Source organism: Mobula hypostoma, chromosome 28 (assembly GCF_963921235.1).
Source record: "Mobula hypostoma chromosome 28, sMobHyp1.1, whole genome shotgun sequence".
Lineage (NCBI taxonomy): Eukaryota > Metazoa > Chordata > Chondrichthyes > Myliobatiformes > Myliobatidae > Mobula > Mobula hypostoma.
This window is the reverse complement of record NC_086124.1, coordinates 17124550-17146513: the sequence shown is the minus strand read 5'-3', so window position 1 is coordinate 17146513 and position 21964 is coordinate 17124550. Positions and strand designations below refer to the sequence as shown.

At 44.1% G+C, this 21964-nt stretch overlaps 1 protein-coding gene across 16 annotated transcripts in view; it reads left to right on the top strand.

The window, feature by feature from the left end:
- The window catches only part of LOC134338834 (deleted in malignant brain tumors 1 protein-like), a 68491-nt gene that overhangs the window by 451 nt on the left and 46076 nt on the right, over positions 1-21964 (top strand). For 7 of the 16 annotated variants that reach the window (XR_010016294.1, XM_063034943.1, XM_063034954.1 and 4 more), the window contains exons 2-7: positions 146-242; positions 7192-7227; positions 8891-9038; positions 9799-10113; positions 15675-15989; positions 20182-20496. Coding sequence is in view for 15 of the 16 variants with exons in the window: in XM_063034943.1 (XP_062891013.1) it covers positions 7213-7227; positions 8891-9038; positions 9799-10113; positions 15675-15989; positions 20182-20496 (1108 nt within the window). In the remaining variant the exon portion in view is untranslated. Of the gene's footprint in view, positions 1-145; positions 243-5232; positions 5360-7191; positions 7228-8819; positions 9039-9076; positions 9172-9798; positions 10114-15674; positions 15990-20181; positions 20497-21964 lie in introns of those variants that run through there. The other 9 variants (XM_063034950.1, XM_063034949.1, XM_063034948.1 and 6 more) reach the window with 6 other exon arrangements.

Sequence of the window (21964 nt, the reverse complement as noted above, 5' to 3'; positions counted from 1 at the left end):
AACATATGCCCCAACTGTGTTTTTCGTCTGGATCAAGGCTTAAGCTTGGTAGAAGTATAGAAAAATGAAATCCTGACGTTATTGTGAACACCAGATTTTGTGCCTGAGATGTTCATTTGCTCAATCGAACCTTTTTGTTTTCAAGATTGCTTGACCGTTATCAGGAAGAGGGGTTAGATTTCCAAGCCAGAAACGCGTAGAACATGTATCCATGGCTTGGACGTTGTTATTTCAGACCTTAGGTAAGTGACTCCAACCTTAGGCAAGCAGTCTCTTGCGGGGATTAGAACAATACAGCACAGTGATAGGCTCTTCGGCTCAAACTGTCTGTGTTCAGCATAATACCGTGTTATAGTAATGCTTTCTTTCAGCACGTGGACCACATATAATAGTTACTCGTGGAGTTTATTGTCAGATGCACAAGTACATATAGGTATAGGTGCAATTAAAAAAAATATATACTAACAACAGGAACACGCGCATAAAATGCTGGAGAACTGGGCTGCCGGCGACAGTCGTGGAGGTAGAATTGATAGGGTCTTTTAAGGGACTCTTGGATAGGTACATGTAGGTTAGAAAAATAGAGGGCTATGAGTAATCCTAGGTAACTGGGTAAAGTAAGGACATGTTCGGCAGAGCATTGTGGCCGAAGGGCCTGTGTTGTGCTATAGGTTTTCTGCGTTTCTATGAACTCAGCAGGCCAGGCAGAATCTATGTTAAAAAGTACAGTCGACGTTTCGGGTTAAAACCCTTCGGAGTGGGGAAAAAAGCCGAGGAGTAGATTTAAAAGGTGGAGGAGGGGAAAGAGAGGCAACAGGTGAAAATAAGAACATTAGAAATAGGAGCAGGAGTAGGCCATCGGGCCGATTGAGCCTGCTCCTCCAATCAATAAGATCATAGCTGATTTGACCATGGAATCATCTCCACCAGCCTGCCGTTTCCCATGACCTTTCATTCACCTACAATGCAAAAATCTAGCCAACCTTTTCTGGAATATATTTACTGAGGTAGCTTGCAATGCTTCATTAAGCTGTGCATTCCACAGATTCACCACTCTTTGGCAAAAGCAGTTCCCTATCATCTCCGTTCTAAATTTACTCCATCGAAGCTTGAGGCTTTGTACTCTAGTTATTGTCTCACCTACCAGTCGACATAACTTTCCTGTATCTACCTTATAAACCTTTCATATTTTTATATTACTGTAAGATCTCCTCTCATTCTTCTGAATTCCAGCGAGTTCTGTACCAGGCGACGCAACCTCACCCCATAGTCTAACGCCCCTCATCTCTGGAATTACTGGTGAACCGCCTCCAAAGCCAGTATATCCTTCCTCAAGTAAGGAGACCAGAAATGCAGGCAGTACTCCAGATGTGGCCCCACCATTACCCATAGAATTGCAACCTAACTTACCTGCTCTTAAATTCAATCCCTTTATCAATGAAGGCCAACATTCCATCTGCCTTCTTGACAGCCTGCTGCACCTGCAAACCAAACTTTGGCGATTCATGCACAAATACTCCCAAGTCCTTCTGCGCAGCAACATGCTGCAATCCTTTACCATTTACATAATTATCTACTCTTCCGTTTTTCCTTCCAAGGTGGATGACCTCGCATTTACTAGCATTGTACTCCATCTGCCAGACCCTTGCCCACTCACTTAACCTATCTATATCTCTCTGCAAACTCTCCGTATCCTCTGCACAATTTGATTTTCCACTCAATTTAGTGTCGTCAACAAACTTTGATACACTACACTCGGGCCCCTCTTCCAGATCGTTAATGTATGTCGTGAACAGTTGTGGGTCCAGCACCGATAGCTGCGGCAACTGATTGTCAACCAGAGAAACACCCATGTATCCCAACTCTCGGCTTTCCATTGGTTAACCAATCCTCTATCTATGCGAATACATCACCCCCAACTCTATGCATCTGTACATTATGGACAGGTCTTTTACGCGGCACCTTATCCAACGCCTTCTGGAAATCCAAGTAAATAACCGACCATCTATTCCCCTCTATCCACTGCCTTTGTTATATAGACAATAGACAATAGGTGCAGAAGTAGACCATTTGGCCTATCGAGCCTGCACCGCCATTCTGAGATCATGGTTGATCATCTACTATCAATACCCGGTTCTTGCCTTGTCCCCATAACCCTTGATTCCCCTATCCATAAGATACCTATCTAGCTCCTTCTTGAAAGCATGCAGAGAATTGGCCTCCACTGCCTTCTGAGGCAGCACGTTCCACACCTCCACAGCTCTCTGGGAGAAGAAGATCCTCCTCAAATCTGTCCTAAATGACCTACCCCTTATTCTTAAACCATGCCTTCTGGTACTGTACTCTCCCAGCATCTGGAACATATTTCCTGCCTCTATCTTGTCCAATCTCTGAATAATCTTATATGTCTCAATCAGATCCCCCCTCAATCTCCTTAATTCCAGCGTGTACAAACCCAGTCTCTGTAACCTCTCTGCGTAAGACAGTCCAAACATCCCAGAAATTAACCTAGTGAACCTACACTGCACCTCCTCCACAGCCAGGATGTCTTTCCTTAACCCCGGAACCAAAACTGCACACAATACTCCAGGTGTGGTCTCACCAGGGCCCTGTACAAATGCAAAAGGATTTCCTTGCTCTTGTACTCAATTCCCTTTGTAATAAAGGCCAACATTCCATTAGCCTTCTTCCCTGCCTGCTGCACTTGCTCATTCACCTTCAGAGACTGATGAACAAGTGCTCCTAGATCTCTTTGTATTTCTTCATTACCTAACTCCACACCGTTCAGATAATAATCTGCCTTCCTGTTCTTGCTCCCAAAGTGAATAACCTCACACTTATTCACATTAAACGCCATCTGCCAAGTTTCTGCCCACTCACCCAGCCTATCCAAGTCACCTTGAATTCTCCTAACATCCTCATCATATGTCACACTGCCACCCAGCTTAGTATCATCAGGCAAACTTGCTGATGTTATTCACAATGCCTTCCTCTAAATCATTGACGTAAATCGTAAACAGCTGTGGTCCCACTGCCGAGCCCTGTGGCACCCCACTAGTCACCAACTGCCATTCCGAGAAACACCCATTCACTGCTACCGTTTGCTTTCTATCTACCAACCAGTTTTCTATCCATGTCAATATCCTCCCCCCAATGCCATGAGCTCTGATTTTACCCACTAATCTCCTATGCGGTACCTTATCAAATGCCTTCTGAGAGTCAAGGTACACCACATCCACTGGATCTCTCGTGTCTATCTTCCTGGTTACATCCTCGAAAAACTCCAATAGATTAGTCAAGCATGATTTGCCCTTGGTAAATCCATGCTGGCTCGGCCCAATCTTATCACTGCTATCAAGATATGCCGCTATTTCATCTTTAATAATGGACTCTAGCATCTTTCCCACTACTGATATTAGGCTAACAGGGCGATAGTTCTCTGTTTTCTCCCTCTCTCTTTTCTTAAAAAGTGGGATAACATTATCCATTTGCTAATCCTCAGGAATCTATGGAACATTGAAAATGATCACCAATGCATCCGCAATTTCCACAGCCACCTCCTTTAGTACCCTAGGATGCAGGCCATCAGGACATGGGGATTTGTTAGCCTTCAGTCCCATCAGTCTACTCATCACCGTTTCCTTCCTAATGTCAATCTGTTTCAGTTCCTCTGTTACCCTATGTCCTTGGCCCATCCATGCATCTGGGAGATTGCTTGAGTCTTCCCTAGGGAAGACAGATCCAAAGTACTTATTAAATTCGTCTGCCATTTCTCTGTTTCCCATAACAATATCTCCCAATTCATTCTTCAAGGGCCTAACATTGTTCTTAACTGTCTTCCTTCTCTTCACGTACCTAAAAGAAGCTTTTTCTATCCTCCTTTATATTCCTAGCTTTAGCTTGCGTTCATACCTCATTTTTCCTCCCGTATTGCCTTTTTAGTTCAGTTCTGTTGCTCCTTAAAAGTTTCCCAATCATCCGTCTTCCCACTCACCTTAGCTCTGTTATACTTGTTCTTTTTTAATGCTATGCTATCTCTGACTTCCTTTGTCAACCACTGTGACCACTTTCCCCCCTTTGAATCCTTCCTTCTCCGGGGGATGAACTGATTTTGCTCCTTGTGCATTATTCCCAAGAATACCTGCCATTGCTGTTCCACTGTCTTCAAAGGATTCCAGTAAGTCAGTCAAAAAGGCCTACCTTTACTAAATTCACGCTGCGATGGCTTGATGGACCAGTTTTCTTTCACAATGCCTTGCTATTTTTTTCTTTAGTTATAGCTTCAATCATTTTCCCAACTACACATGTTAAACTGACTGGCCGATAGTTAACTGTGTTTTGCCGACTTCCTTTTTTGAACAGTGGCGTGACATTAACCTTCCGGGACCTGCTCAGCGTCCAGAGAATTTTGGTAAATTATCACCAAAGCCCCAACTATAACCTCTGCAATTTATTTCAGTATCCTGGGATGCATACTATCAGGACCAGGGCACTCGTCCATCTTTAGGCCCATAAGTTTGCTCAGCACTACCTCTTGTATCGAGATCCTCACCTCCTATCACATCCATATCATCTCTTCAGAATTTTACATGTGTCCCCCATAGTGAAGACCGACACAAAATAGTCATTCAAAGCCTCGGCTATTTCCTCATTATCCAATATCAATTCGCCTTTCTCGTCCTCCAAGGACCTGCGTTCACTTTCGCCAGCCTTTACCGCTTTATATAATTATAAAATCGTTTGCTAGCCGTTTATATATTGTGTGCCAGTTTATTTTCGTAATCTATCTTCCCTTTCTTTATTTCTCACTTAATGGTTCTTTGATGCTTTTTAAAGTTTTCCCAGTCTTCCAATTTCCCCCTACTCATAGCGAATTTGTACGCACGAGCTTTTAGTTTGATGCCTTCCTTTATTTTTTTAGATGTCCATGGCTGGCACTCCCCACCCTTACTGTTCTTGCTTCTAACTGGAATGTATTCGTGTTGAGCACTATGAAAAATCTCTTTGAAAGTCTTCCACTCTTCCTTAACCGTCTCACAATATATCCTGCGTTTCCATTTTACCCTACCAAATCCTCCCTCAACCCGTTGTAGTCTGTCTTGTATGGGCACTGGTTTTAGATCAAAGTATTGCACCCTCCAGTTGTATGAGAAATTTGCCTATACTGTGATCACTCTTTCCAAGAGGATACCGAACTACAGGATTGCTAATTTTACCTGTCTCATTACACAGAAACAGATCCATGATAGCATGCTCCCTTGTAAGTTCAGTAACACGCTGTTCAAGGAAGCTATCAGGTATGCATTCTATGAAGTCCTACTCAAGACTGCCTCGACCAACTTGGTGCACGCACCTATGTGTAAGTTAACGTCCCCACTATAACTTCTGTTCCATTCTTACATAGCTCAGATATTTCTCGGTTTATTGCCTGGGCTACTACAATGTTATTATTCACAAAATTATTCGGTGGTCTATAGACAACTCCCACCAGTGATTTCTTCACCCTTTCTATTCCTAATCTCTATCCAGATGGATTCAATATTCTGCTCCTTAGATTTTATATCGTCTCTCACTATCTCCCTGATCTCACCCTTAATTAAGACAACTACTCCACCTTTCATACTTTCCTGCCTATCCTTCAGTATTGCCTGATATCCCTGGATATTTAATTTCCAAACCTCTCCACTCTGCAACCACGTTTCTATAATGGCCTCTTAATCATACCCCTTTATACTGATTTGAGCCACAAGTTCACTGACATTGTTACGAATACTACAGGCGTTCAGATAAAGTGCCCTTACACTCATTGTGTCTTTAAAATCTACTCATCTTTGTCTCTTATGCATTTGGCTTTTCTGCACTCCACCCTTACTTTTCTCTTTTTTCATCTTTTACTTTTACTTTATCTTTATCCACACTTTTCTCTTTTACTTTCTCCATACTTTTGCAGTCTGTTGAACCAACCCCACTGCTATTTAGTTTCAACCCCTATCTAGAACCTTAGTTATGCGAATCGCCAGGATCCAGGTCCCATCATGATTCAAGTGGAGCCATCCTAAGGGAATAGTTTCCGCCTCCCCAATACTGGTGCCAGTTTCCTATGAATCCAAACCCAGCACTCACACACCAATCCTTCAGGCACACATTTAATTCTCTAATCTTCCTAATTCTGTGCCGATATGCATGTGGCGCAGATAGTAATTCCGAGATTACCGCCTTTTTGGTTCTCCTTTTAAATTTATTCCTTAGCTGCTCAAATTACGTCAGCAACCCTCTTTTCTTGTTCTACCTACGATGTTCATACTCACATGGAGCATTGCAACTGGATCATTCCCCAACCACTGGCAATTCCTCTGCAGGTCAGATAAGATGTGCCAAACCCGGACATCGGACAGTCGATATATCCTTCGGGACGCTCTGTCCCTGCGACAGAGAACTTTGCCTATGCCCCTAACCGTACAATGTCCAATTATCACTCATTTCTCTTCTCTTCCCCCTCTTGAATGGCCCCCTGAACCACGGTGCCACAGTTAGGTTGCTCATCCTTCCTCCAGCCCCACTCTCGTCCACACAGGAAGGAAGAATCTCAGATCTGTTGGACAAAATCAAGTGATGAGGTTCCTCCAGCACTGCCTCTTGGATGTCACTACCTGCCTGACTCGCAGTCACGCCCTCTTTCCCCTGACCGAAGACCCAATTTGGGTGCGCCTAGCTCCTGAAACAGAGCGTCCAGGTTACTCTCCCCCTCCCTGCTGTGTCGCAGTTTGAAGCTCAGATTCCAGGTCATCAACCTGGAGTCTGAGTTCCTCGAGCAGCCAATATTTGCTGTAGATCTAGTCACCAGGAACCACAAACTGCCGTATCATGCGGCTACCGCACATCGCCTGATCCTGCATCTTCCTTACTTTATTTAATTAGTTCACAATGCTTAAAATGTGTAGTGAATGATAACCTTTGCTTCGATATCACGTGTGAGGCTTCAGGAACAGCAAAAACTTAAATTCCGTAGAAACTGTTGTTTTAAGATACGGATGCCCTTTCAAAATCACTTCGCTGCTATATATTACTGGCTCTAGTAAAGTTTCTGGGAATATGTTGCAGAAGGGAATGTGCCATGCAAATTAATTTAATTGGAATATTACACAATAAAGTTGTTCAAAACGTTTGTTGATAGCATGTTTTTTTTTACAGTGATTCTGGGAATTCAGCAGAATGTGTATTCACAAGGTTAGTACCTAATATTTCAGAAAAAAAAACTCGCCATGGTTTCTCGTAAACATTAATACTGTCCCACAGTTCATACTCTTAATACATCGTCTTTAGTACCTAAGGTGGATAGATCTAAGCCGACTAACTGTCGCCTTTTTGATGTATATCACTTAGTTACCTTAATTTACTCTTTACCGTCTGCAGAATCTCCCTGTTGACCAATGAATAAACATTTAGGCGACACACCATCTGGCAGAATATGACAAACGACAGCTCAGCAGATAATTATCAGCGAGAGTTGTATTCGCAAGCGCAGACGCAAGTGTACATAATCTATGCGGAGGTAACCCCTTCACCAACAGGCAGAACCACACGCATATAGATACGCAGGCGTATCTTTCACTCTCTCATAAGCGCGCGTTCACACACACACACACACACACACACACACACACACACACACACAAACGCGCGCGCGCACACAATAGAAGAAAAATATTTCAAAGTTCATTGGAAATCTATTTTCAAATTCGGACGCGTCACCATCTACTTGCGGCCATTCACAGTAGACGAAATAAATATAATTAAAATCAATGGAAAACAGCCAACGACAAATAACCGACGTGCAAAAGAAGTCAAATCGTGCAATTATTAAAAAAGCAAAAAATATATCTACAGATCGACAGATGGAATTATTAATCGAGATCCAGACAAATAAATAGATAGGTAAATAGATGGATAGTTAGAGAGATGGATAGATGGATGGATAGATAGATAGTTAGATAGGTAGATTTTAGCCGTTGGTGAGGAGACAGAGTTCTGTATAAAGTATTATATAAAAGATGTGATTAAATTGGAGGGAGCGCAGAGCAAATTTACGAGGGCATTACCTGGTCAGGAAGCCTAGAGTTAAAGGGAAACGTTGGCCAGGCTTCACTGGAATGTGGGAGTAAGAGCTATGAGATTATAGAGAGTTATATATGATAACTACCTTTTGGCAGGGTCGGGCAGAGTAAAACAAGGGGTCATCAGATTAGGATGGGGGAGAAACATTTAAAGAAGAAACTGTGGAACAACCTTTCACAGAAAGGGTGGCGAGTATACAAAATGAGACGCCAGAAGAAGTGGTTGGGATAGACGCAATAACATCATTGAAGAAGCAATTGTCTGGCCAAGGATTGAAAAATACAGTGCGAAAGTTTCATGTTAGGTCTATCTGGATCGGTGACCATCTAGCTAGCATCTGCGCTGTATTGATGTGCAATTGTTTTCTTCTTTAAATAACAGGATATCTCATTGGACTAGAGATGTTGACAAATTTCTTTATCCAAAGGTTCTTGAATCTCTTGTATTTATTTCCACAGACGGCCGTGGAGGCCAAGCTATCGGATGTTTTAAAGCGAAGGTTGATGGGTTCATGAGTAGTAAGGGGAGAGGCTTGGAGTATGGGGCTGAGCGGGCAAATGTATCAGCCATGATGATATAGCAGAGCAGACTCAAGTGGCCTAATTCAGCAGCTACGTTTTCTGACCTTATAGTCTTAACTCCATGACTCTAGTCAATAAAGGCGTTGTAATCTGCGGATCCTGTTTTATTTTTAAACATTGCAGCATTGCCAATGGCATCAGGAAGCAGCATCAACAATCGAGCATTGCGGTATGTAACTTATCTCCAAATATAGATCATGAGGACCTTCATCGGTCGAGGTCGACCATACACATTCCGTTCTGGCTGCAACGTAGTCGATATCGAGAGCAACCTGTTGTCCATGAAGCAGCAACCCCCACCCCCCGGACCACCACCACGCTCCAAGGACGATCAATCCAAAGGTGTGGCAGAAACTGCCAGTTTGATACCAGCAGCTTTGCTGGAATGATCAGTCAGCGTTGAATTCCTCGTAGGTCTGCCTTAGGATCCCAATTTCAGGATTGCTCCTTGGGTTTTACTCCTGAAGCCTTGACCGTAAGTGGGTATGACTGCAAAGCAGGGAAGGTTTTAGATCAGGGTTTTAGTCTCCAAGATAAGCTGCCAACCACAGTTGACCAGCCCATCTGTCCGAAGCAACTGGTTTTATATCGCAAGTAACTCGCCTAGACCCCTTCTCCTGTCAGTAGAAACTGTTCTGTCGGGTGTTGTAGCTAGCACACATATCAATGTCAGAAGCTCGGCTTGCTTGTTACCGCCATCTCCAGACACACGCCATTGGCAGTGTTTAATAGTTAGTGGGAACTTATCTTTCTATCTCAACTTTCTTCTATCTAGCTATCTCACGGATGCAACCCCAGCCCCGCAACACACACACACACACACACACACACACACACACACACACACACACACACAACCCAGAGGGAGAGAGATAAAGACAGAGGTAGATAGATAGAGAGAGGGAGTGAGCGAGGTGGGGGGCGGGGGAGAGAGAGAGAGAGAGAGAATAGGGAGATCGGTAGTGATAGACAGACACAGAGACAGATAGGGGCGTAAAACCGAGGTAGAGTAGATAGGTGAAGGCAGAAACGGGAGATGGAGAGAGTGGGCAGAGAGAGGGAACCAAATACAAAATTAATGTTTGTTTGAATTTCATTTCAGTGCCTGCGGTGCGATTGGTGAAGGGAGATGGCTACTGTTCAGGAAGAGTGGAAATAAACTACAATGGAGAATGGGGAACGGTCTGCGATGATGACTGGTCCTTGGATGACGCGCAGGTTGTGTGCCGTCAACTGGGGTGTGGTGTTGCCGTGTCAACAGAATCCTCTAGCAAATTCGGGCCAGGTACAGGGAAGATTCTGATGGACAATGTTGCCTGTAGCGGAACAGAATCCTTCCTGTCGGCCTGTTCCTTCGGCGGCTGGGAAAACCACAATTGCAATCACAACGAAGATGCTGGTGTTGTCTGCCAACCAGGTATGAGTATTGTTGAACAACCTTCTTTCTTTCACCAGAAGCATTTCCACGTTCAACAGAAATGCTGTTCGAACTTTACTCCATAATAGGTGCGTTAAGGCGTTCGTCTAATGATTTGAAGGTCGCTCGTCGAGCCTTGGCTGAGGCAGCGTGTGTGTCCGTGAGCAAGGCACCTAACCACACATTACCCTGCGACGGCACCGGTGCCAAGCTATATGGGTCCTAATGCCCTTCCCTTGGACAACATCAGTGTCGTGGAGAGGGGAGACTTGCAGTATGGGCAACTGCCAGTCTTCCATAACCTTGCCCAGGCCTGCGCCCTGGAAACTTTCCAAGGCACAAATCCATGGTCTCATGAGACTAACGGATGCCTATAGAATAAGCAACGATACAGTATATATAACTTGTTTATTGTTCCATAAACCAAAGCGAATATGCAGATGCTGAAAATCCAGAGTGATATATACAAAATATTGGAGGAACATCAGGAAGTAAGGCAGCATTTATGGAGAGGATTGAAGCGTCAGCGTTTTAGGTGGAGAGACTTCATTAGGACTGGAAAGGTAGCAGGGAGAAGCCAGACAGAGATAGAGAGGTAAATTTTAGCCGTTGGTGAAGCTACACAGTTTTGTACAATTGCGGTATTATGTAAAAGATGTGATTAAATTGGAGCGACTGCAGAGCAAACTTACGAGGGCATTACCTAGTCATGAAGCCTTGGACTTAAAGGACAACGTTGGCCTGGCTTCATTGGAAAGACAGTAAGGTAGCAGGGCTAAAATGTGTGTACCTCAATGCAAGAAGCATCTGGAACAAAGGTGATGAACTGAGAGCTTGGATACATACATGGAATTATGATGTACTGGCCATTACAGAGACTTGGCTGGCACCAGGGCAGGAATGGATTCTCAATTTTCCTGGATTTCAGCGCTTTAAAAGGGACAGAGAGGGCGGAAAAGGGGGAGGAGGGGTGGCATTACTGGTCAAGGATACTATTACAGCTATAGAAAGGGTGGGCAATGTAGCAGAATCCTCTTTTGAGTCAATATGGGTGGAAGTCAGGAACAGAAAGGGAGCAGTTACTCTATTGGGGGTACTCTATAGGCCCCCTGGTAGCAGCAGAGATACAGATTGGAAGGCAGATTTTGGAAAGGTGCAAAAATAACAGGGTTGTTATCATGGGTGACTTTAACTTCCCTAATATTGATTGGCACCTGATTAGTTCCAAGGGTTTAGATGGGGCCGAGTTTGTTAAGTGTGTCCAGGACGGATTCCTGTCACAGTATATGGACAGGCCGACCAGGGGGAATGCCATACTAGATCTAGTACTAGGTAATGAAGCGGGTCAGGTCACAGATCTCTTAGTGAGTGAGCGTCTGGGGGACAGTGACCACCGCTCCCTGGCCTTTAGCATTATCACGGAAAAGGACAGAATCAGAGAGGACAGGAAAATTTTTAATTTGGGAAAGGCAAATTGTGAGGCTATAAGGCTAGAACTTGCGGGTGTGAATTGGGATGATGTTTTTGCAGGGAAATGTACTATGGACATGTGGTCGATGTTTAGAGATCTCTTGCGGGATGTTAGGGATAAATTTGTCCCGGTGAGGAAAATAAAGAATGGTAGGGTGAAGGAACCATGGGTGTCAAGTAAGGTGGAAAATCTAGTCAGGTGGAAGAAGGCAGCATACATGAGGTTTAGGAAGCAAGGATCAGATGGGTCTATTGAGGAATATAGGGACGCAAGAAAGGAGCTTAAGAAGGGTATGAGAAGAGCAAGAAGGGGGCATGAGACGGCCTTGGTGAGTAGGGTAAAGGAAAATCTCAAGGCATTCTTCAATTATGTGAAGGAACAGAGGATGACAGGAGTGAAGGTAGGACCGATTAGAGATAAAGGTGGGAAGATGTGCTTGGAGGCTGTGGAAGTGAGCGAGGTCCTCAATGAATACTTCTCTTCGGTATTCACCAATGAGAGGGAACTTGATGATGGTGAGGACAATATGAGTGAGTTTGATGCTCTGGAGCATGTTGATATTAAGGGAGAGGACGTGTTAGAGTTGTTAAAATACATTAGGACAGGTAAGCCCCCGGGGCCTGACGGAATATTCCCCAGGCTGCTCCACGAGGCGTGAGAAGAGATTGCTCAGCCTCTGGCTAGGATCTTTATGTCCTCGTTGTCCACGGCAAAGGTACCGGAGGATTGGAGGGAGGCGAATGCTATTCCCTTGTTCAAAAAAGGTAGTAGGGATAGTCCGGGTAATTATAGACCAGTGAGCCTTACGTCTGTGGTGGGGAAGCTGTTGGAAAAGATTCTTAGAGATAGGATCTATAGGCATTTAGAGAATCATGGTCTGATCAAGGACAGTCAGCATGGCTTTGTGAAGGGCAGATCGTGTCTAACAAGTCTGATAGAGTTCTTTGAGGAGGTGACCAGGCATATAGATGAGGGTAGTGCACTGGATGTGATCTATATGGATTTTAGTAAGGTATTTGACAAGGTTCCACACGGTAGGCTTATTCAGAAAGTTAGAAGGCATGGGATCCAGGGAAGTTTGGCCAGGTGGATTCAGAACTGGCTTTCCTGCAGAAGGCAGATGGTGGTTGTGGAGGGAGTACATTCAGATTGGAGGATTGTGACTAGAGGTGAACCCACAAGGGTCTGTTCTGGGAGCTCTGCTTTTCGTGGTTTTATTAACTACCTGGATGTGGGGGTAGAAGGGTGGGTTGGCAAGTTTGCAGACGACACAAAGGTCGCTGGTGTTGTAGATAGTGTCGAGGATTGTCAAAGATCGCAGAGAGACATTGATAGGATGCAGAAGTGGGCTGAGAAGTGGCAGATGGAGTTCAACTCGGAGAAATATGAGGTGGTACACTTTGGAAGGACAAACTCCAAGGCCGAGTACAAAGTAAATGGCAGGATTCTTGGTAGTGTGGAGGAGCAGAGGGATCTTGGGGTACATGTCCACAGATCCCTGAAAGTTGCCTCACAGGTGGATAGGGTAGTTAAGAAAGCTTATGGGGTGTTAGCTTTCATAAGTCGAGGGATAGAGTTTAAGAGTCGCGATGTAATGATGCAGCTTTATAGAACTCTGGTTAGACCACACTTGGAGTACTGTGTCCAGTTCTGGTCACCTCACTATAGGAAGGATGTGGAAGCATTGGAAAGAGTACAGAGGACATTTACCAGGATGCTGCCTGGTTTAGAAAGTATTCATTATGATCAGAGATTCAGGGAGCTAGTGCTTTACTCTTTGGAGAGAAGGAGGATGAGAGGAGACATGATAGAGGTGTACAAGATATTAAGAGGAATAAATAGAGTGGATAGCCAGTCCTCTTCCCCAGGGCACCACTGCTCAATACAAGAGGACATGGCTTTAAGGTAAGGGGTGGGAAATTCAAGGGGGATATTAGAGGAAGGTTTTTTACTCAGAGAGTGGTTGGTGCGTGGAATGCACTACCTGAGTCAGTGGTGGAGGCAGATACACTAGTGAAGTTTAAGAGACTACTAGACAGGTATATGGAGGAATCTAAGGTGGGAGCTTATATGGGAGGCAGGGTTTGAGGGTCGGCACAACATTGTGGGCCGAAGGACCTGTACTGTACTGTACTATTCTATGTTCTATGTTCTGCACAGTGTCTTCACAAGACATATGTCCCCAGCCATTATCAGTACCCTTCAGAGATTGTCTTCTTGGCATGAGTGGTCGCATAACCTGGACTTGTGATATGCACCAACTGCTCATAGAACCATCGACCACCTAGTCCCATGGCTTTACTTGACCTTGAACGGGGTGGAGGGCTACTCAGGTATTACACCTTGTCCAAGAGAGACCTGCAGGCTAACAGAGGGAAAGAGCGCCTTACCCCTCCTTAGCCCTCCACCTCGTCAATGGCTAGAGAAGAAGGAATCTGAGAGGAAAGGAGCGTTTCCTCAAACGTTCTAAACTGAAAATATGAATTGGGTTAATTAAAGTGAATATACGGAAAAAAAGGAAGCATTTCACGATATTAAGCGCACAAAGTAAGTACAATTGTCATATAATCGTGCTTTTGATTTGAGAGTGACGAACAACGGAACCCAGTTAGAAGATAAGAGCCGCTTCGTTATAAAACTTGTTAAAGCGTGGAAAAAATCTGCTCTTAAATGGGAGTGATATCTGAAATCCTCTCCCTTGGAGAGCAGTGGATGCAATGTCATTAGATATGTTTATGGCACAGAATAATACTTTGGAGACCTAGGGACTGAGGATTATGGAGCAGCTGATACTGAAGAGGACTTGAGGCTGGAGTGGTTCAACCATGATCACGTTGAATAGATGATCATGCTGCATTGAACACTAAGTTAGGCTGCGGGTAGCGTATTGCTTTCGTTTTTAGTCGTCTGATTAGAGGAAGGATGTGGAGATTTCCGAGAAGGAGCAGAAACGTTTTCCTAGATTTTGCCTGGATTAGAGGGCTTGTTCTAGACGGAGAGGTTGGAAAGGCTAAGATTTAAAGCTCAAAAAGTTCTTAGCGAATTTATTACCAATAGAAATACATCTCATCAATACAACGTGTAACTGCAAACAGGTGAGGTAAAGGAACAGAAGGTTCACACCTAAAATTGACCAGCCACGGTCTCATGCCCGGTGCTTCATTCCGTTACTTACTTACTTAAAGCACCCTTAAACGGGCATAGACCGTCGACAGTAGCTCGCCGGAGATCTCTGTCCTGGGCCAATCTTTGAAGATGTCCCCAGGTGTAGTGTACCTTCGAAGATCTTTGTGCTCCCGGGATGAGATCTTGGAAGATACTGTTGGCGTTGCTCTAGTTATGAGTTTTTACATATGGAGTTGTTAGTGCTATTTCCAACCCCTCTTTCTTTCGCAGTCTGGCTCCTTTGCTTCAGCACCGCTGTCCTTCAGTCACTCCATTCCTGAGCCATCACCCGATAGAGATCTCTCCATTGCTCTCTGTTAAATCCAGTGTAACGTAGAAACAGGTTCACAGGTTTGGTAAACGAGACAGAGAACACTAACTACGAATAAGCATATTAATCATTTATTTACAAACATTTAAATAAATCGACTAATTAACCTACTATCGGTTACGTGTTTGGACTGTGGGAGGAAACCAGAGCACCCGTAGAAAACACAGTCTCTCATGCGAAGGAATGTATAAATTCCTTTCAAACCGAGCAGGAGTTGAACTCCGACTCGCCGACCTGTAATAACATTGTGCTGACCACTGCGCTACCAGGGGGCCCCCAAGTCTTCTTCCTCAGTCAAATTATGGGGCGTAGAGTCAGAGTGAAAAGGGGAAGATTTGAGAGGAATCCGGAGGATAATGTTTTCAATACGAGCCTAGTGACTATATGGAATAAACTCCCAAAAGAGGTGGTTGAAGCATGAATTAAAAAGTACTTGAGTGGAAACGTGGAAGGGAGTGTCCTGGAGTGATATGTGTTTAACGCAGAAAATTGAAAAAATGTGTGGTCATCGTTGTCGGCATGAGGTCATTGTCCCGAAGGGGCTGTATCCGTGCTCTATTGTTCTATAACGGATATTCTATGTCTCCATTTCAGGTTTGAAATTGAGACTGGTGGGCGGGAGCAATCGCTGTTCCGGACGCCTGGAGGTCCGCTACAATAACGAGTGGGGAACAATTTGCGACGACGATTGGTCAGCTGAAGACGCTGCAGTTGTTTGTCGACAGCTCGGCTGCGGTTTCCCCGCGACTGCGCACCCGGGAACGCACTACGGGCCAGGTCGTGGGACTATCTGGATGGACGATGTTGCGTGCAAAGGGAATGAAGATTTTCTCTCAGCTTGCGCTTTCCGCGGATGGGGAGTGAACAACTGCCAGCACGACGAAGATGCAGGCGTGACCTGCCAGTCAGGTGTGTATAATATCCTTAGAATATAGAACAGGGCAGTACAGAAACAACCCCTGTGTCCATGATGTTGTGCTGATCTACTGAAACTAGTAATTAAATGCCTAACTCAACCGATCTCCTCCACTGACAAAACGCCCGTATCCTTCCATTATCTACATATGCTTCTGCCTAACTAGAATCCCATTACAGCCTTTTATCGTATCTCCCTCCATCAACAATCCTGACGGCGCATTCCAGGCACACACCAAGCTCTGTGTGCGAATAAAGAAATGTCCCGCTGATCTCATTTGAACTTACATCCTCTCACCTTAAATGATATTTTGACTCTAGGAAGAAGATGCCGACTCCCTACTTCATTTATGACTCTCGCAAACTTGTACTTCTATCAGTTCTGCCATGTGCCTTCGCTGCTCCAGAGAGAACACACATTTATCCATTCGCTCCTTATAACACAGGCTCTCCGTTCCAGGCAGCATCTTGATGAACCTCTCTAAATCTTCAACGCTCTTTCCACAGTGATGAAATCAAAATTAAATGCATTAGTTCTGGTGCGGCCTGACTAGAGTTTTATAAAGCTGCAACTTAACTTGCCGACACTTGAAATCAGTGCCTCTACGAATAAAGGCACGCCTTCAATACCTTCCTGCCAAACCATTCAGCCTCTGTCAGGGAGCGATGGACATGGACTTGATTGAAGAGACACTTATTTAAGTTGGGAGCATTAATGATAGTGATAGATGTTGGAGAACCTTCTCTGCACTTCCTTTCACTTGTTCCGCCTCGTTGTTTGAATATAACGAATGGCAAAGTAGTTATATGTCTTTGCCAAAGAAGGCGTAAGGCTCTGCGTCCCTCCGCTAGCCTGCAGGTCACACCCAGACAAGGTGTAGCACCTGCTTAGAGCTCAGATCAGGGTCACGTAAAGTCATGGGAGCAGGTGGTGGATGGTCGTACATGAGCAGCTGGTGCATATCACAGGTACGGGTGATAAGGTCATTGACGCCAAGCAGACAGTCGCTGAAGGGTATTGATAATGGCTGGGGTCACCCATTTTGTAAAGTCGCTGCAACATGCATAAAATGCTGCAGGAACAGCAGAGCAGACAACATCTATAGAACAGAGTAATGAGTCGACATTTCAGACAGAGACCCTTCATCAAGACAGTTTACTCTTTTGCATAGATACTGCCCGACCCGCTGAGTTGTTCAGGCATTTTGTGTGTGTTGCTTGCATTTCCAGCATCTGCAGATTTCCGGGCCTTTGTAAAGTCGCTGCCCAGAAGGCAATGGTATCCACTTCTGTAGAAGGAAGTGCCAAGAACAATCATGGTCATGAATAGATGAAAGAATAAGCTCTGTGTAAAGACAAATGTAAGACCATGATAACCCACGTAATACGACAAGACATAAAATGATGATGATGATGATGATGATGATGATGATGATGATAACGATAATGATGACTTTAAATGAAGAATTGCTAGGATTCCTGGATTCCTCCGAGCACTTTGATGAGACAGCTAACACAGCAGATTTTTTAGTGAATCATTCCATTGTGGCCAAGCGATGATGATACACAAAAGCATATCAGCACTATTGTTGCTAATTAAACCGAAATAAATACAGCACACTGCAAACGACCCCAAACAGTGATTATGCCTATGTTGTATTAACTGCGATTAATGTCTTCTCTACCCGACTGTCTGCACCTTTACACAGTAAAGTAATACTTTTTAAAAACGCAAACACGAGGAATTCTGCAGATGCTGGAAATTCAAGCAACACACATCAAAGTTGCTGGTGAACGCAGCAGGCCAGGCTGCATCTCTAGGAAGAGGTGCTGTCGGTGTTGCAGGCCGAGACCCTTCGTCAGGAGTCCTGAAACGTCGACTGTGGCTCTTCCTAGAGATGCTGCCTGGCCTGCTGCGTTAACCAGCAACTTTGATGAAGTAATACTTTTTCCTTGCTGTTTAACTCACGTGCTTCAGAAACGCCAATGGCGAATTTTGCGGTGTATTTATTTTTTCAGAATTTTTTCCGGAAAACTAAACTAATACTCTAAGCATAAAGACAACCGAGAAGCAATCAGGAAAATGCTATTATTACTACAGGAGCAGTGCACTGAGTAGTCACTTTGTTGGGTTACTAAATAATCCAATAACCTGACCTCTGTCTGCAACTGCTTCTGTGATATACACGCACAACAGTATCTAGCGTTGACAGAAAATGCTATGGAAAACAAAAAGAAACAAAAATAATTCCAGTGAACGGTGTTTCAGCGGGCCAAAATGCTTTGCTAATGAGACAAGTCAGAGGAGAATGGCTACACTGGTTTAAGTTGACAGGAAGGTGCCAGTAACTTAAATAACCACGTGTTACACCAGTGGTGTGCAGAAGAGCATATTTGTGCGCACAGTACTCAAATCTTGAAATGGTTTGGGTACAGCATTAGAAGACATAACCTCTTCCTAAAAGTGCACCTAATAAAGTGACTACTGAGTGCACGTTGGACTTAAAAATAACTGAAAGAAAGTAGAAGAGACTTACAAATTTCTTCAGCTTTGCGGCAGAGAACAGTTTAATTGGTTGCATAACAGACCACAGCAGGAGGCTGCAGAAGGTTGTGGACTGAATCTGTTCTATTTGCGCAGTCCCGCAGTAACCAAAATGCTCCCGTGCATTTTGAGCCTCAACTCAGTCGGAATAAAAACAGTCGAGTAAAGGTTTTCAAAATGTGAAGTATTTTCTTTGTTGTGCTGTATTTTATCATGCCCATAAATAAATTAATAAAATCAAAAGTGTGCGAGTTTTCAATTTTAATTCTGAATATTCATAGTATACATAATTAGAAAAAAACATTTTAGGTGCAGTGCAGGTTTCAGGCCGTGTAAAAAAATTCCATATCATAGCAATGGCTGATCCGCACATTTGAAAAGAATTAGGTAGACCGTTGAGACTCAGCCAGCTGCATCAAGGGCACAGGCCTCCCCACCATCGAGGACATCTTCAAGAAGGCGGCATCCATCACTGAGGGCCCTCATTATCTGGAACATGCCTTTGTAACGTTATTATCTTCGGGGAGGCGGTACAGGAGCCTGAAGACCGACGCTCAGCGACTCATAAGGGTCTTCTTACTCTCTGCTATCAAGTTTCTGAACGACACTTGGTGAGTTTTTTTTTCTTTTTTTATCTTTGTAATGTACAGTTGATTTGAGTTCATGATTGTACAAGAGAGAAGTACTCAAGTGGTTTCCCGTTGCCTTCTTCAGTTGCAGTGTCCATACTGGACGAGTAACCCTGGCCATTGATCAGTAGATTAATATGCCCAGGATTTTTAGTTTTACAACCATAAAATCCAATTGTAGAATCTGCTTGGAAAACCATCCACCACCTGCAAACCATGGTTTCACGTGACCCTGATTGAGAGGCTAAACAGGTACTACACCTTGTCCAAGGCTCTCAGCTGCTCCATTCTTCCTATATTGATGTAAGGCTGCGAGTCACAGACCATCACAAATGCAATGGAAAAAAAATTAATGCAGAAGAGGTGTAGTTCCTCAGGAGAAAGCTATGCATATCATATATGGACAGGATAACCAAAGAAAAAGTTCTACAGAGAACGAAAACAAAACGTACATTACTGAAAATAAATCAGAAAACAGCAATCAAAATTCTTTGGACACATCATGCGAAGAGAGACAGTAGAACATTTAGTTACAACTGGAAGGCTGGAAGGAAAAAGAAGCAGATGCAGACAGAGAATGAAAATGATAGATGGAATAACATCACGGTTAGAAACTTGGGAGGCAACAACTACAATTCGGAGGGTCGGGGACCGTGATGGATGGAGAGACGTGATAGCCCACGCCGAACGGCAAGGCAGCTGAATGATGATGAATGTACAGCATATTTGCATCACACTACTGCCACAAAATACCTGATTTCAAGTCACAAATGTTAGTGAAAATAAATCTGATTCTGATCCTGATAACTCGTGTGGAGTAACCTACTATCAAACTTCATGCTGTATTACCATTATAGGAAATTCAATACATAACATGAAAAGAAGCCAAATGTAATTGCTCTGTTACAAACTGGTGATTATCTTCTCCGTGACAACCCGAAGCAAACATAAAATAACAAATGACAGATCATGCTTTGAGACTGAACTAACTACTTTTTCAATGTTGTTTCAGATGCGGCCGTGCGGCTGGTAAACGGCAGCGACACCTGTTCAGGAAGAGTGGAGGTGTATTACAATGAGACATGGGGAACAGTTTGCGACGACAGTTGGGGTCCAGAAGAGGCGAAGGTTGTCTGCAATCAGATGGGCTGCGGCTCTCGCGCAAAGGAGGTGTCAGGAGCGTACTTCGGGGAAGGTAGCGGGAAAATTTGGATGGACAATGTCGCGTGCAGTGGAAGTGAATCTTCTATTGTGCATTGTTCCTTCGCCGGATGGGAAACCCATGACTGCGCACACTATGAAGATGCTGCTGTGATTTGTGAGGAAGGTAAAAACAATATTATTGTTATTTTAATAGGGCATTTTAGCGTTCTTTTTGGCTTAAGGTCATCATATCTGGCGGGGTTTAGTGGGGATAAGCACCCACTACCTATGAAATGTTCCCAATGGCGTTGGTCTCAAATACCCTCTGACAACCAAAATCAGCTCCTGGCCTTCACGCGTGGCCTAGTTATTAAGCCCAGCTGGACCGTTTTTTTACTGATTCAGAAAGGACAAATCCGGGTTACTAACGCCTTAAGACCAGTCACTGCTGGCAGACGGTGCTCGTATGACATGGCTGGCAGCTCAGCTAGAAGAAAGAAATCTCTGATCTCAATCCTCCGCAGTCTTGCGGTTATATCCATTGATGGTAATGTTTCAGAAGTAAACACTGAGGAAAGATCCGAAGCTTGAGTCCAACCTTGAGTTCAATGCTGACTAGCAACCCCTGCGACTCTGCAGGTGCGAAACAGTATCAGTCTCTGCCGTACCTTTCGATTTCTCAGTTGCGTGGAGGGTGGGTTGGTTGCTGCATGGGCAATAGCTTGCTCTCCATATCGTACTGCCCTGGTGTGCGTACTAGCTTGCGTATAACATAGACTGTAGGGTCACAACATCTATGGTCGACCGCGACCAACTGAAGTCCTCATGCATTTTACATTCGAATCAATCATGTTCAATCGCTAACTTTCTCTCTAATATGGGTGACGGAATTGATGGCTTTGTGGCTATATTTGCGGATAATCCAAATTTAGTAGTGATAGTAGTGACGAAGCAAGGAGTCTGCAGAGGAACTCTAGGGATAGGGCAAAGAAGTGACAGATATAATGCAGAGTAGGGAAGTATATGATCATGCACGTTCGTAGAAGGAATATCGACATAGATAATTTTCTAAATGGGGAGTGGACTTAGAAATCGGAGTTCCAGAAGAACCTGTGAGACCTAGTTCAAGATAACCTAATGATTAACTTTCATCTCGAGGGGTCTTACGGAAGGCAATTGCAATATTGCATTCTATTTCGATTTGCCTAGCATCAAATCGATGAACGATGTAATATTGATCATTGCTCAGGCCAGTCTAGAATATTGTGAAAAGTTTTCAAGTTCAAGGTTATTGTTATTCTACTACACATATGGATACAGCTGAACGAGGCATCATTCCTTGGGGTCAATGCGTAAAACACCGTACACATGGTCACATAAAGGAAATATACAGTAGTTACGATCCAGCACTTGCAGTCAAAAATAATATTAACACAAATTCCTGAGTGGCATGGCCTGCAGATTGACAGGTTGACTGGTGCATGTTTTACAGTATAATGTTACTGCACTACACGATTATAATATAACAAGCAGTAGTATAAATAGGTGAAACTGTAGCAATCAAAGATCAAAAGTGACCAGTGCATGATGAGAGCTTGCCGGTGAGTTAGTGAGGGATGGGGGCTTAGGGCATTCAAACAGGTGTGCAAGTC